Source organism: Gallinula chloropus (genome assembly GCF_964237585.1).
Source record: "Gallinula chloropus genome assembly, chromosome: 4".
NCBI lineage: Eukaryota > Metazoa > Chordata > Aves > Gruiformes > Rallidae > Gallinula > Gallinula chloropus.
The window spans coordinates 50,618,414-50,631,674 of record NC_140088.1 but is presented as its reverse complement, the minus strand read 5'-3'; the positions used below and the strand labels follow the sequence as shown (position 1 = coordinate 50,631,674).

General features: G+C 41.8%; 1 protein-coding gene across 2 annotated transcripts in view; it reads right to left on the bottom strand.

Moving 5' to 3' along the window:
* Positions 1-386: 386 nt before the first annotated feature.
* Positions 387-13,261, bottom strand: part of BLTP1 (bridge-like lipid transfer protein family member 1) — a gene marked incomplete at its 5' end in the record, with an annotated part of 114,037 nt that continues 101,162 nt past the window's right edge. For both annotated transcript variants that reach the window (XM_084262724.1, XM_084262725.1), the window contains 12 exons: positions 387-1,086; positions 2,849-3,014; positions 4,106-4,240; positions 5,127-5,321; positions 7,114-7,317; positions 7,879-8,130; positions 8,764-8,981; positions 9,165-9,357; positions 9,850-10,007; positions 10,219-10,369; positions 11,482-11,739; positions 12,104-12,241. In XM_084262724.1, coding sequence (XP_084118850.1) covers positions 870-1,086; positions 2,849-3,014; positions 4,106-4,240; positions 5,127-5,321; positions 7,114-7,317; positions 7,879-8,130; positions 8,764-8,981; positions 9,165-9,357; positions 9,850-10,007; positions 10,219-10,369; positions 11,482-11,739; positions 12,104-12,241 — 2,285 coding nt within the window. In that variant the 3' untranslated portion in view covers positions 387-869. The remainder of the gene's footprint in view (positions 1,087-2,848; positions 3,015-4,105; positions 4,241-5,126; positions 5,322-7,113; positions 7,318-7,878; positions 8,131-8,763; positions 8,982-9,164; positions 9,358-9,849; positions 10,008-10,218; positions 10,370-11,481; positions 11,740-12,103; positions 12,242-13,261) is intronic.

Below are 13,261 nucleotides of genomic sequence, written 5' to 3'. Positions count from 1 at the left end.
CGCCGACCGGAGTGTCCCGGCGGGCGGGGAGGCAGCCGAAACCGCGAGAGGCGTCACAAGCCTTGGATGAACCAAGCGGGCCCCACTAGGGGCAGCCGCGCCCTGACCCACTTATAGCAGGAGCGAGCAGCGCCGGGGAAGCACCGCCCGCGGGGCCACCGCCCCCTCCCTCCCTCGTCAAACACACCGGTTGAGGAGCTCGCCTCGGCTTCTTTCAGCTCTCTGGGAGGAGGCCGGCCTCCCGCAGCTGCCGCTGGCTCTCGGCCGCCCTCACCTCCCCTCCCGAGCCCCACACCCGTCGCAAAGCTCCACTTACACCGCTGGCGTTTGTCTTTAATCGAGGAAATCGGAGGGAAAAAAAACCCGCACCCTGTGCAGTAGTTAAATTTTATTACAAGTTTAATAAACTTAAAGATTTCTTTAGCACTAAGGCGATCACAGTTTCATAAGTTATATATATATATATATATATAATTTACACAAGTCTATATTGACAAATCAATTACCGGTCACATCAACAAGGGGTTTGTGTTATGGCAAATAAAGTTTATGAAAATTCACAGTTAATCTGCAAGTATTTTAAAGATGCAGGAATCATATTGCACATCATAGTAAAACGGTGGAGGCCGAGGAGCAGATTTACAGTGTTCCAGCTATTCCTTCACAGAATATACATTGGTCGCCATCATGCAGTAACTTCAAATACAGAATGGTATCATGTACCACGGTAAACAGTTACTCACAATGTAAGTTTTAAATAGAGTAGCAAAAAGCTGTTAGGTTTCTCTTTAAACCATATTTAAATTCTTAAAATACAATAAAACACTTTGATAAAATCAAACGGAATTACAGTCGTCACATTAGATTTTTTAGTATTCTTCTTTGTCCTTTCCTTTCTTTTCCTTTTCATCCTGTAAGGCAGTACCAAGTTTCTTGATCAGGACTGACAAAACTTTGTCCAAAGGATCCATGACACCGCGCTGCAGCCACTTGGGAATAGTAGTCCTTGCATGGTGAAAGCCCAGCTTTTGGAGGATGTAGTCAACGCCAACTGGATCGATTTTTCTCCCAGTCCAGGATATTAATCTGAACAAAAACAATAAGTAGGAGACTCAAATATCACAGAATCACAAGGTTGGAAAAGACCTTTAAGATCATCAAGTTCAACTGTTCTTGTCCTATACTAAACCATATCCCTAAGTACCTCATCTACCTGTCTGTTAAACACATCAAGGATCAGTGACTCCACCCCCTCCCTGGGCAGCCTTTTCCACATCCCGACAACTATTTCAGTGAAGAACTTTTTCCTAACATCTAATCTGACCCTGCCCAGGTGCAGCTTGAGGCCATCTCCCCTTGTTCTATCTCCTGGCACCTGGCTGAAGAGACCATCATCCACCTCTCTACAACCTCCCTTCAGGCAGTTTTAGGCAGTGATAAGGTCTCCCCTCAGCCTCTTCTTCTCAAGGCAAAACATCCCCAGCTCCCTCAGCCGCTCCTCTTCCCCAGCCTGGTTGCCCTTCTCTGGACTCACTCAAGGACCTCAATGTCCCTATGAGGAGCCCAGAACTGGACACAGTATTTGAGATGTGGCCTCACCAATGCCAAGCACAGGGGCACAATCACCTCCCTGGACCTACTGGCCATGCTGTTTCTGACACAAGCCAGGATGCTGTTGGCCTTCTTGGCCACCTGGGCACATTGCTGGCTCACATTCAGCCTGCAGTCAACCAACACCCCCAGGTCCTTCTCTGCCTGACACCTCTCCAGCAAGTCTCCCCCCAAGCCTGTAGCGCTGCACGGGGTTGTTACATTCCATGTGCAGGACTCTGCACTTGGCATTCTTAAACCTTATCCCATTGGTCTCAGCCCATCAGTCCAGTCTGTTCAGGTCCCTTTGAAGAGCCTCCCTACCCTCAGGCAGTTCAACACTTCCTCCCAGCTTGATGTCATAAATATATCAGTATAGCACCTAACAGGAGCATAAACAAACATCCATCCTCACCACTGTTACTTCTGACCAATTTAAGTCTGACAGGCATTAATGTTTCAAACTGAATTTATATAAGTAAGCTGAAAATGACTGACAGTACATCCGCTTAATAGGAAGAGGATGCCCAAGGAGGCAAAAAAACCTTGATGTGGCTGCCTCCAGATCACGTCTAAATTGATGTATTTCTACTGCTACCATAACACACCAGCCGTCAAGGTTTTTTTGGGCCTGGGTTGATTGTGTTGTTTTGATGCGTGAACACTTAGTTGCTCCAGCTGTGTAGGCAAAGGTTAAGAAATCAACAATGCTGACACAGAAAAGTAATTTTCAGTGATTAAAAGTGTATATTGAGAGCTGCAAGTTGTTGCTATAGGCACAGTTCTTTCATGCTAAGCTTAAAGTGCCACAGAGCAACCAGTATATCAAGCTTTTTTATGTGAAGGTGACTGCTTAAAGAACTAAACCTGAAGTGCTAAAAATTAACTGCACCTTGAAAAAACTGGCAGAAAGTGAATAGACTGTTGTCGGACACGATGAAAGACAATGACCTGTAGCCCTTAATGAGTTTAATTTTACTGCACCCTAATTTTGAGGAGCCTCCAACAATATCTTTTAGTCTGCGTAAGTCTGAATCAAGTTAATAGATAATAGCGTTATCCAGCTTTTGTCACGTCCTGCAGCAGGCGACTTTCACAGCAACACTAACAGCCAAAGACAAATCTATAACAGCATCCACAAGACTGATCCCCCGAGATGCTGAAGAGCATCAACTCCCGGAAACACTTGCTGTTTGCAGGACAGCGTGCACGGCTAAAACGCGCAGACCCAGAGATGGCAGATAAGCCTGCTTGTTACCTGAGCGTGGGCTCCAAATGCCAAGTATTGCACATAAATTCTCTCCAGTCAACTGTAGTGTAAGTAATGCTTTCCTCTGCCTCTTTGTCAGTGGAGCTGTCCTCAAGAACACCAACAGAGTTTTTCTGCCCCGGACGAGCAGCCAAAATGCGAGGAGGAAAAATTGCTACAAAATGGAGAGAGGAAAAGCCCCATTCCCATCAGTCACCAGCAACTCACTTGAATTCTCTTTCTGCACCATTTAAATAAAACAAAGGCACAAATATCAAAGAGAGTACCACCTTTTCTTTTGGTTCTACAGAACCTCTGGCAAACGAGTTTTGAACAAAGCGCTAGTAAAAATTATCCTATGGAAATTGTAACAGACACTGGCTAACACTGGGATGTGGGATTGATTCTTCCTTCTCTTTGCCAGCCCAAAGCATTCATACACAGGGGATTTCTTTTAAATTTATCACGGCATTCAATAAAGCACATTACATTCCATAACCTAAATTCAGAAACTCTCCTACTTTAGAATGTTTTTTTAAGATTGACAGAGGAGTCTCTGAGGAGGAGGATGGTGGGGAAGAGGTAAGTTAAATCTTTGACCAAAGGCATCAAGGGGACCTGAACCCAGCTCTTACTTGAGTTGATGTCGTGGGAAACAGAAAAGAAACATCAGGTCCTTCTCCTCCAAATAACATACTTTATAAAATATAAACAAATCTATGAATTTGGATTCAATTTGGTTTTGGATTCAATTTTCAAGATGGCTTGAAAACAAGTGCTTTTTACTAATTTCCATCAAGAAGAGTTTGTTTCCCCTTCTGTTAGCATAGCAAAGGGCCACACAGAGGTGTCAGTGTAGTGACACTATGAGATTTCTAAGTTTGCATGCAACTACTCTGCTTTCAGTCCTGCAGGAGCTGACTTAAACTCAGCTCAGGCATTTCCTGAACCATATTGCACTTTTTGAGCAGTGCCCTGGGCAGCCTTGTGTAGGTCCAGGCTGGAGGTTGGTGTCCCTGCCTGTGGCAGGGGGGTTGGAGCTCTATGATCCTTGAGGTCCCTTCCAACCCATGCCATTCTATGATTTCAGAGTATTAACTCCAGATTTTGAGAACATTTAATAGTAATTCTATTGATTTCAGTGGAAGCAAAGTAAGGCTTAACTTTTAACTAAATCAATTTTTAACAAGTCAGCTCCACTAAAAAGCACACAAATATTAACTATCAAATAGTCTCATGACTCTTACCTCAAAAATAGCAACCTACCTTTTTCCTTTTCTTTTAAATAAGCAGACACCAAGTCATGCAGGAACATTATCAATTCAGCATCCATAGTTACACAGATGTGGTCTGTAAATTCAGTAACTACGCTGCATTCCACCTTTGGTTTAACACTTGTATCTACAGTCGGATAAAAACACACTTCTGAGTACATACAGGATACATGAAAGTACACAGAATCTCAACACAAACCTTCAAAACTGCATGGCTGTTACTTAACCAGAGACTCAAAGGAGAGGAGGATCTACAATTAACATCTGTGGTTAGCAGCCTCAGCATTTTATTTTTTCCCTTTTACAGTCTTCCCATCAAGAGGCTTCGGGCATTTTATGAGATGTTTGAAAATAAAGCAATACCACCACATAGAGACCTTGGTCATCCTCAGCGTGGAAAGTCAACCTGCGGCAGTATCACTCTTGTGCAGCGCTATCAGTGTGCGATTTCAGAGAGTAAGAAAATGTGATAGCAGATCTTGCTAGTCTGGTTGTTAAAAAACCCACCAGAACCCAACAGGTTGACTTATCTAGTGGTACTATCCAGGATCAGGTACGAGTAAAACTACATCTCAAACAAGAAAAACATCTACATTAAAGTCTTGCACCTTCCAAAATCTTATTCTCACCAGTTCCAATCACAGGCTGAAGATAACATTTTGAAAACAGGAACAGAGCAGTTAGATTCCAACCTAACCTTCTCTTTTTCAGAACAGCCTTCCTCTCTTAACATTTTAATAAAGAGCACCAACCCCCTAAAACCAGCCAATCTAGCTGAAATCTTACTATTAAATTCCTCCAAGTTCTTTCCATAGTGACCCATCTCTGGACTAGCTCTTTACTCTCCCATCAGAATTCCCTCTACACTTTACCACGAGGTGGTTTCCTTTCTTGCAGACCTGCAGTCCTCAGACTGAATCCTCTTAGCACAGCAGCTTTGTGTTTAACTTCTCATTTTAAAGAAATAGCTTGACTCAAGAAAAAATAAGCCAAACAAATTATGTTTACTGCACCTTGTAATGAAGGCTCTTGGGGCTCTTGAACGTGAATAGATTTAAAATCCAGCTGCATCCTTGGCAATGCAAAGATAGTTTCGGTTTCATGGTTGTAACTGGAGCCACCTCTGAAGCCACTTAGCAAGCTTGAGCTTTTCACTGTCGTGCTGCTCTCTGGGTTGTTAGCGTCAACATTTCGAAGCAGGTTTAACTCTACAGGGACAACAGGAAATTCCTGAATTCAGTAGTCTATCATCAAAAGGTTCTTGTCGGCACAGCGGATGACACATTTTTAAGAAATAGATCTCATAATAAGGAGGAGGGAGAAAACCAGTGCCAGTACCGTAACATCTAAGCACTCTTGAAAATCTTTGTTAGTTTTTTTGAACCATAAAGTCCAAATGTTATGTATCTGACCATCCTATCGCAACTATGGCACGGTGATGAGCTTTCAGTTAAGAAAGACGTAGGCTTTATGGTTTCAAAGAGTGCCTTTTGTGTTTGAAAAGATGGCAGTACCTAAAATAAAAATATTTGTTTCTGATTAGGTTACACCTAAATTCACTGAGGCAGCACTGCTGTCAGAAATGGACCAGGAATCCATCTTTGCCAATGGGGCTTTTACCACAGTAGACTTGCTACATCATTTTAATTAGTCTTCAGTTGTTAAAATTGTTAAGAAAATTAAGAAATGTTACTATTCCATTGTAAATATGCTGGCATGTGATGAATAAAATCATATCCTTTACTCAGCTCTCAAAGGTATGGCTACAAAAGGTCAAACAATCAAATGTTCCCAAATGGCTGCAGCACGGTGTCTACATATTTAAATACTCTGGATGTAGCAAACCAGGACTACATGAAAACATCTAAGAGACAGCGCCTCTGTTTGTGAACTTCAACCACTACATCCTGTTGTGTCTTTCAGTGGGAATAAATATTAGTATATCAATAATTTTAAAATATTTTGTTCAGCAAACCATCATCTATCTGCTCATTTCCTACCATATGCCATCTTCTGCTATTCACCTTTTCACAGAGATTCCATTTGATATAATTTACTGGTTCTGTGGTTTGTGAATGAAATAGCAACAGCTGTATTTTAAGAGTTCTTTTAACATTACCTTGGAAGTTTTATTTTCCAATTAACAATGATTTAAAGATACAATTAAAAATGCTCTATGGCCTAGAAGCAGCTGAAGGTTGAAAAGCTTGAGGCAGATGAGTAATTTTCAAGTGTTATTTCTAAGTGGTGATAGAAACCTAGAACATATTCCTACTGTTGTTCAGCCTGGAGAAGAAAAGGCTCCAGGAGACCTTATAGCACCTTCCAGTACCTGAAGGGGCTACAAGAAAGCTGGGGAGGGACTTCTTAGAAGGGCATGGAGTGATAGGACAAGGGGGAATGGCTTTAAATTGGAAGTGGGGAGATATAGATTGGCTATTAGGAAGAAATTCTTCACTATGAGCATGGGGAGGCACTGGAACAGGATGCCCATAGAAGTGGTGGATGCCACCCTGGAGCTGTTCAAAGCCAGGCAGACTGGTCTGGTGAGAGGTGTCCCTGCCCATGGCAGGGTGGTTGGAACTTGATGATCTTTAAGGTCGCTTCCAACCCAAAGCATTCTGTGGTTTTATATGCAGTGACATATATCCTTCACATTACCAGATCACAAATGGAAGCGAACCAAATAACAGTGAAGGAGGAAAACCCGAGAGCTACCGCAGTGCAGGGTACATGAACATCCTGTGTGCTACCAGAACATTTTGGCTTGACTGCAGAGTTTGAAAAAGGACAAGGGCCAGTAACACCTCCAGCTGCTCAGCATACTGCTGTGCTTCATTCCACATTCACCCTAAGGTTCCCAAGAAGTAACAACTTCCACCATTTCAAAATTCCCTTCTCCAGGTAGCCCACTTAATCTAACAGCAGCTTCTAAACAGCACCATCTGCACTGCACGAGCAAGTAGCCCAACCCCAAAACTTAACCAACACGACTCTTACCTTCATTCCTTGTGGCTGTAACATAATTGAACCACTCTTTCACACTGGCAACTCCATGTGGGGGGTTTTCATGGCGGCGCCTTGTTATCTTTGTGATCGTCGCCATGGGGCTTTCGAGGGCTCCACATGGTTTGGTGACCATAGTGTTATGGCCCAAATGGAAGTCCAGGGTTTGCACAATGTAAGTGGAGTGTTCACTAGTACCTGCATCGAAGGTAAGGGCAGTGGGGAGAAGAGAGAAAAGACAAATGGAAAAAGCAGCTCGGTAAGGGTACTAGGATTACTCCTCTTCCTCTTCTCTCCTTGAACAGGTATTTAATACAAATAATTAGTATGCCAGTGTCATTAAAAACTGGTACAAATCTTGCAAACAGAAAAACTAAATTCTCAGTAACTACAGGTGGTAAAGACTTCTCAATATGAAGACAAATATAAGCAATAAGACCATCAAAATTCATCATTCAGAAACAGGGGACTACATAAACACAGACATGCAATTAACAGGGCAGAGAATTCACTTTGTAGATGTAACATCAAAGACATACCTGGTATCTGAAAAGGTACTTTGCATTCTTTCACTGATAAAGCCAATGGTCGTAAAGATGGACAGGGAACAGATTATTACTTTAGATAAGAGGTACACTTTCACAAAATAATCTTGATTCAGGCTTAATAAATGTTTCTTTGATTTCCTCTTACATGTTAATACAGTCTTAAAATTCATTTAAAGGAATTTAGAAAAGCGAGAAAAAATTTGTAAATTACCATCTTCCCAAACTTTCTGGGCTTCTGTCCAAAATGCAATGTTGGGTTCTTCAAGGTGAAATAAGGCCCAAGATTTTGAGCGGAAATTAGGCCCATGAAAACAAGCCAGCGTCATATGGTTTCCATGCAGGCTCATGGATCCTCCAAATTGCATTCCATCTTCCGGCAATGGCATCTGAAATAAGGATATATGGCACCCCGAGACCACTTTCAAAACTCCTGGCCAATGGCGATGATGAGCTGCGTCCAAGACTAGAAAGTAAACATGCGATACCAAGAACAAACTTTAGGGAAGAGAAAGATACAGAACAGATTGTTGCCGTGGTTCTATTTTGATAAATTAAAATTATGAATTATAAATGATATTTTAAAATCTGTTTCACCAACACCGTTTCATCTTTGTGATCTGGGGTGGCTGGAGCGCATGAGTACCTGAAAAGCTTACGTGAAATCAAAGACTCATTACATTCAAATTACGGTTTCAGCTCGTGATTAATAGGAAGAATAATATCACACTTCCACTGCTACTCCAAGTAGAAATGTTTTTTTCATGAAATAGACTTTGAAATCTATTTCAACTCTGTTGCGACAGTTAAAAAACTGAAAAAAAACCCTATTTTAAAATAAAAATATATATTTTAACAAAAACCTAAAAATACCAGAAGTTAGTTCATTACTGTACCCTGGGTCTAGCAGGGTACTTGAGATATTTGCACTCTTCCTCGAAAGGTTATTGCCAGTCCAAATTCACAGGGAAAACATACTGAAGGAACTATTTCAAGTCAAACAGATATATATACATGTATAAAGCTACCCAGATGAATTTTTCCCATTCAAATATCCCACTTGGGAAGTATACTGTTTTTCTGTACCACTTACACATACATTGCTCATGTGAGCTTCTCTCTAAGTTGTTGGCCATTGTCTTGGGAGGGAGATAAGGAACAGGTCCCCAGGTGGACAAGGCTCGCTTGCTTGTATCAAACTGCTGAGTGAAGAACTCCTGGAGCTTCATTCCTATTTTTATTAGGTCTGGTGTAGTCGATCGCGAAATCATCACTTGGAAGATATCCCATTTCAAGTCCCCATGGACAAATATCTCACTAGGTATTAAAAACAGGAAGTGCATTAGCAGTTAATGTTTTCTCTTGACAATAAAATAAAACCACCCCAAAACAAACCCTTCGCTTTCTAGCAGACATTTCCTTTTTTGGTTAGCAATACTGGACAGAAGACATATGCAGAACTTGTCCTCATCAAACATTATACACAGGAAGCAGTATTACCTTTTATCAGAGATGCTCGAGTCCAAAGCATTGTAGAGATTAATCTTCCATTCATCCTGTAGTTTCAGATCAGCATTACTAAAGATTCCCATTAGGATACTGGACCCCATATAGTCAACACGTGCTTCAGTAGAACCCATGGTAATCTGAATTTTATGACTGGGCTGTTGGTTTGGGTGTTCTGAAATATGAGCTGAAATAGAACCAAAGCAATACACAAATAGAGCATTAAAGATTCCAGCGGTATCACCCTTATGCCATCTACATGATACAGAGGGACGGAGAAAGCCCTGTTTTCTTACTGATGCACGGGAAGGTCATTACTCTGGTGTAGTACCAAAGCACCCAGTCTCTTTCCAGATCCAGTTTTGCATTTCCCAGGCCATAAGGGCTTGTGAAATTCTAGGAGGAGCTGAAATACTATCAAGTTTTGCAGTTACCATCTGCCCAGACAGCTGAAGCGGGCTGGAAGGTTGCACAACTACTGTCATTTTACAGCAACCCTGAGACTGACTCAGAAGGCTATCCTTTCAATTCCAAGTGTGCTTCATAGTCAGAATGCACAAGTAAGAATACAAAATCTTTATACTACCAGGTTCACAACGTGAGGTACTGCATATATTCTTTAGTTTTTTATGTTTCTTGTCTGAACCATATACTAATACCAGGCAGCTTTCCAACTTACCCACCATCTCCAGGGTATTGACATCTATGGTACCTCCAACAACTCCTCCTCTGGAGTCCAGCTGTGATCTTCCCAAGCCAACAGACATGCTGATTTCCCGATCTCTGCTACTACCCACAGACAGACGACCCTGGCTTTTCAAACCACTGGTTGTCCACCTAGAACAGAGTTTAGGCAGGAGAGACTTCAGGATAAAGCATCTAACAGTATTCATATGAGGGACTTCACAGTGTAAAACTCAAAAAGTTATGATTTTAAAGATAGAAGACAAACACTCTTAACAGGTGGGGCAGGGGAATGATTGAGGGGTTCCCCTCCAAAAAAACCCGAACAGTGTCTGTTAAAATGTTATTCATATTTTCTACTTACGTAGTATTGCCCATTACGTTGCTCATGTTCATTTGAACATTTAATTGTTTTAAGTTCATAGCAAATACAACCAGTGTTTCCCACGGAGTTCCTTGCTGGCTTCCAGCTTTATTTGACTTATTAAATGGAGTTGATGTTTTTGAGATATTATCTAAACAAAAAGAGATGACCAAACAGGAATTAAATATGCCACACACTAGGAAAAACTGGCCAATTATATCCATTATATGTATCACAAAAGGACAGACCGACACCATATTCGAGGAGGGCCACAAAACAAAACCAGAGAGGGTAAGTGAGAACAAGAGGGTTGGTGATGTGTGTTGCTTTAGTTGTCACAGAAGTTGACTAATTTTACATGGTTTTTTTACTAATATCTTTAAGGGAAACATTTTTTAATTTGCAGTCACACAAGAGCATATTTTAAATTATTCAGCTGTTTCAAAATACCAGTGTATTCAGAAATTTATTTTATTAGTATTTGAATACTCAGGTAGCAGTTATTTGCACAAGTGATTAAGTCAGAATTTCAAATATTAGGATTTTCCTCGCTCTTCCACAAAAATCCTGGCAATTCTCTTACCAGCCTGTGCAAAACTCATTTTCTATCCTTTCTCCAACCGTGTGCTGTCCTGTTCATACAGAATATCTTGCTTGTGTTTGAAATAAATAAAATCCCTGTCCTTTCTTTTCTCACAGATATTTCCTAGACTAAAAGAAGCACCATACTTCTAAATCTCCTATCTAATGCCATAAACATTCCATGTAGCCGACACACTGCCGTAAGATACAGTACAGTATGCAGTAAAAGAAATCCAATGTTACTTCATTATATTTTTTTATATTTGTGTATATATACACACACACATAATTTTATTTATAGATATTTAGTCATTTAGGCCTCTCAGTGTGAGCCCAAAGTGAGCTGTGATACTGACCCTCTACTAACAACCTGGTAATCGCCTGGATGAGAATCAAGAGACCCAAGAAGGTGACAATGTCATCAAATTAACCTGGGGAACTCATCTAGTCCCAGCTAATCAACTCCTGCTCTAGTAAAAGAAATGGCAATTTTATAGAAAGAACGCTAACAAACTACACTTTGATTCACCCATTTCAGACATTTTCCTTTCTCTAAGCCACCGACTCTCCACTCCAAGGCACAGTGGTAAAGAATATCTTTCCACAAAGCAGTAGCGACCTACTTTTTCATGCCACTGATGGAAATCCTTAAAACACCTGAAGCAATCATTGTCTACTAACCTCTCTGAGGCACTGAAGAGTCAGACACGCTCCTGGATCTCGTAACAGCTGGAGACTTTAAACTGTGAGCTGCTGTCCCAGGTGACATACTGCTGCTTGCGCTATGTTCACTGAAAACATTAGGTGACTGTGCCATGTGTGTAAAGGAAGCAGACTGGCAGGGCTGCTCCCATGTCCTGCAATAGGCTTTCCGTGAGGACTCTGGAGAAAGATGCTGGCTTACCCCTTCAATTGAATCTGGTGTTCCAGGGCCCGATGCTACTAGAGAAAAACAAAAAAAGCAGCATGTGAAAGGCAGAAAAACATTTTCATTTTTGTTTAGCAATACCTTCCCCTATACTAAGAAGTATTTGGAGAGTGCTAAGATATATTTAATTTATCATAACTAAAGGTTTTCTACTGTCCTCATTAACATAAGCTCTTGAAATAACTCAGTGACCTACTTTGGAAATTTTCCATTTCTTCCTTCTAGGATTTTCTACTAAAGTTATTAGACTCACTGCACATGGACTAAATTATAATATGTTATTTAGTCACATATGCAGGCAGTAAATGTTTCTAAAATTCTTACTATAACCCCTTGTACAAAAAATTTTTTTCATGAGAAGAAGTAAGATCTTACCTGGCAGATTTATTGTTTGATCACCTAGGAAAAGCCGCCTAGCAATGCTTCTCCTGTACCAAGCCCTAGGGAAGGCTAGAATCTCACTGAGTCGGCGCATATCATACTTAAAAGAAGCAGATCCTATATCACAAACAGCTGAAAAGGAATAAACACACAACTGTAAACTCTCATTCACAGCAGGTTTTGATAACCAAATCTAGTTACTAGGTGTTCAGTATAGTCAAATATTTCTTTATATATAGTCTCTGCTATAAAAAAAAAATTGGTTTTCCTGAGGTATCGGTGTTTCTCCAAACCCAGTATTACACACAAACATAAAGATGAGATGGAAGCTAAGAACATAATTGATGTTAGGTGCTACTTGTCTTGTATGCACCTCAGACGACTCATTGCTCTTTTTTGATGACCAGCACTAAAACAGATTCACAATGGCCACAAAGTTAAATGGTCTAATTAGAGTTTGAACCATTACTTTGGTTCTACTGATTTGTGACTGTTGTAGTTCTGTGTGGCTGGGTTCTGGTAGAGAAGGGTGGCTGCAGGGGTGGCTTCTGCAAGAAGCAGACAGAAGCTCCCTGCAGGTCCCACAAAGCAAACACCAGCTGGCTCAAGGACGGAGTCATTGCTGACCAAGGCCGAGCCCATCAGCGATGGTCACAGTGCCTCTGGGAATCACATTTAGGAAAAAAAAAACCCACAAGCAGCTGCATTTTTCCCCCAGAGTTGGGAGTGAGAAGATGTAAGGAACTGTGCAGGCACCAAGGCCAGGGAGTGGGGGGGAGAAGGTGCTCCAGGTGCTGGAGAGAAAGATGCCCCAGCAGCCCATGGAGAAACCCATGGTGGGGCAGGTGTCCCCCTGCAGCCCATGGAAAAAGCTGAGACCACCTGCAGCCCGTGGAGAGGCCCCACGCTGGAGCAGGTAGAGACACACAGAAGCCGCTGTGACCCACATTGGAGCAAGTCCCTGCCAGCACTTGCAGCCCATGGAGAGAGACAGAGACAGAGATGAGTGAGAGAGAGATCTGCACCAGAGCAAGTTTGCTGGGGTGGGGGTAGGCTTGTGACTCCATGGGCGACCACGCTGGAGCAGTCTGTGCCTGAGAGACTGAGAGAATCTCTGTCATTTATGTCTGTGCCCCATAGCAGTGACCCACA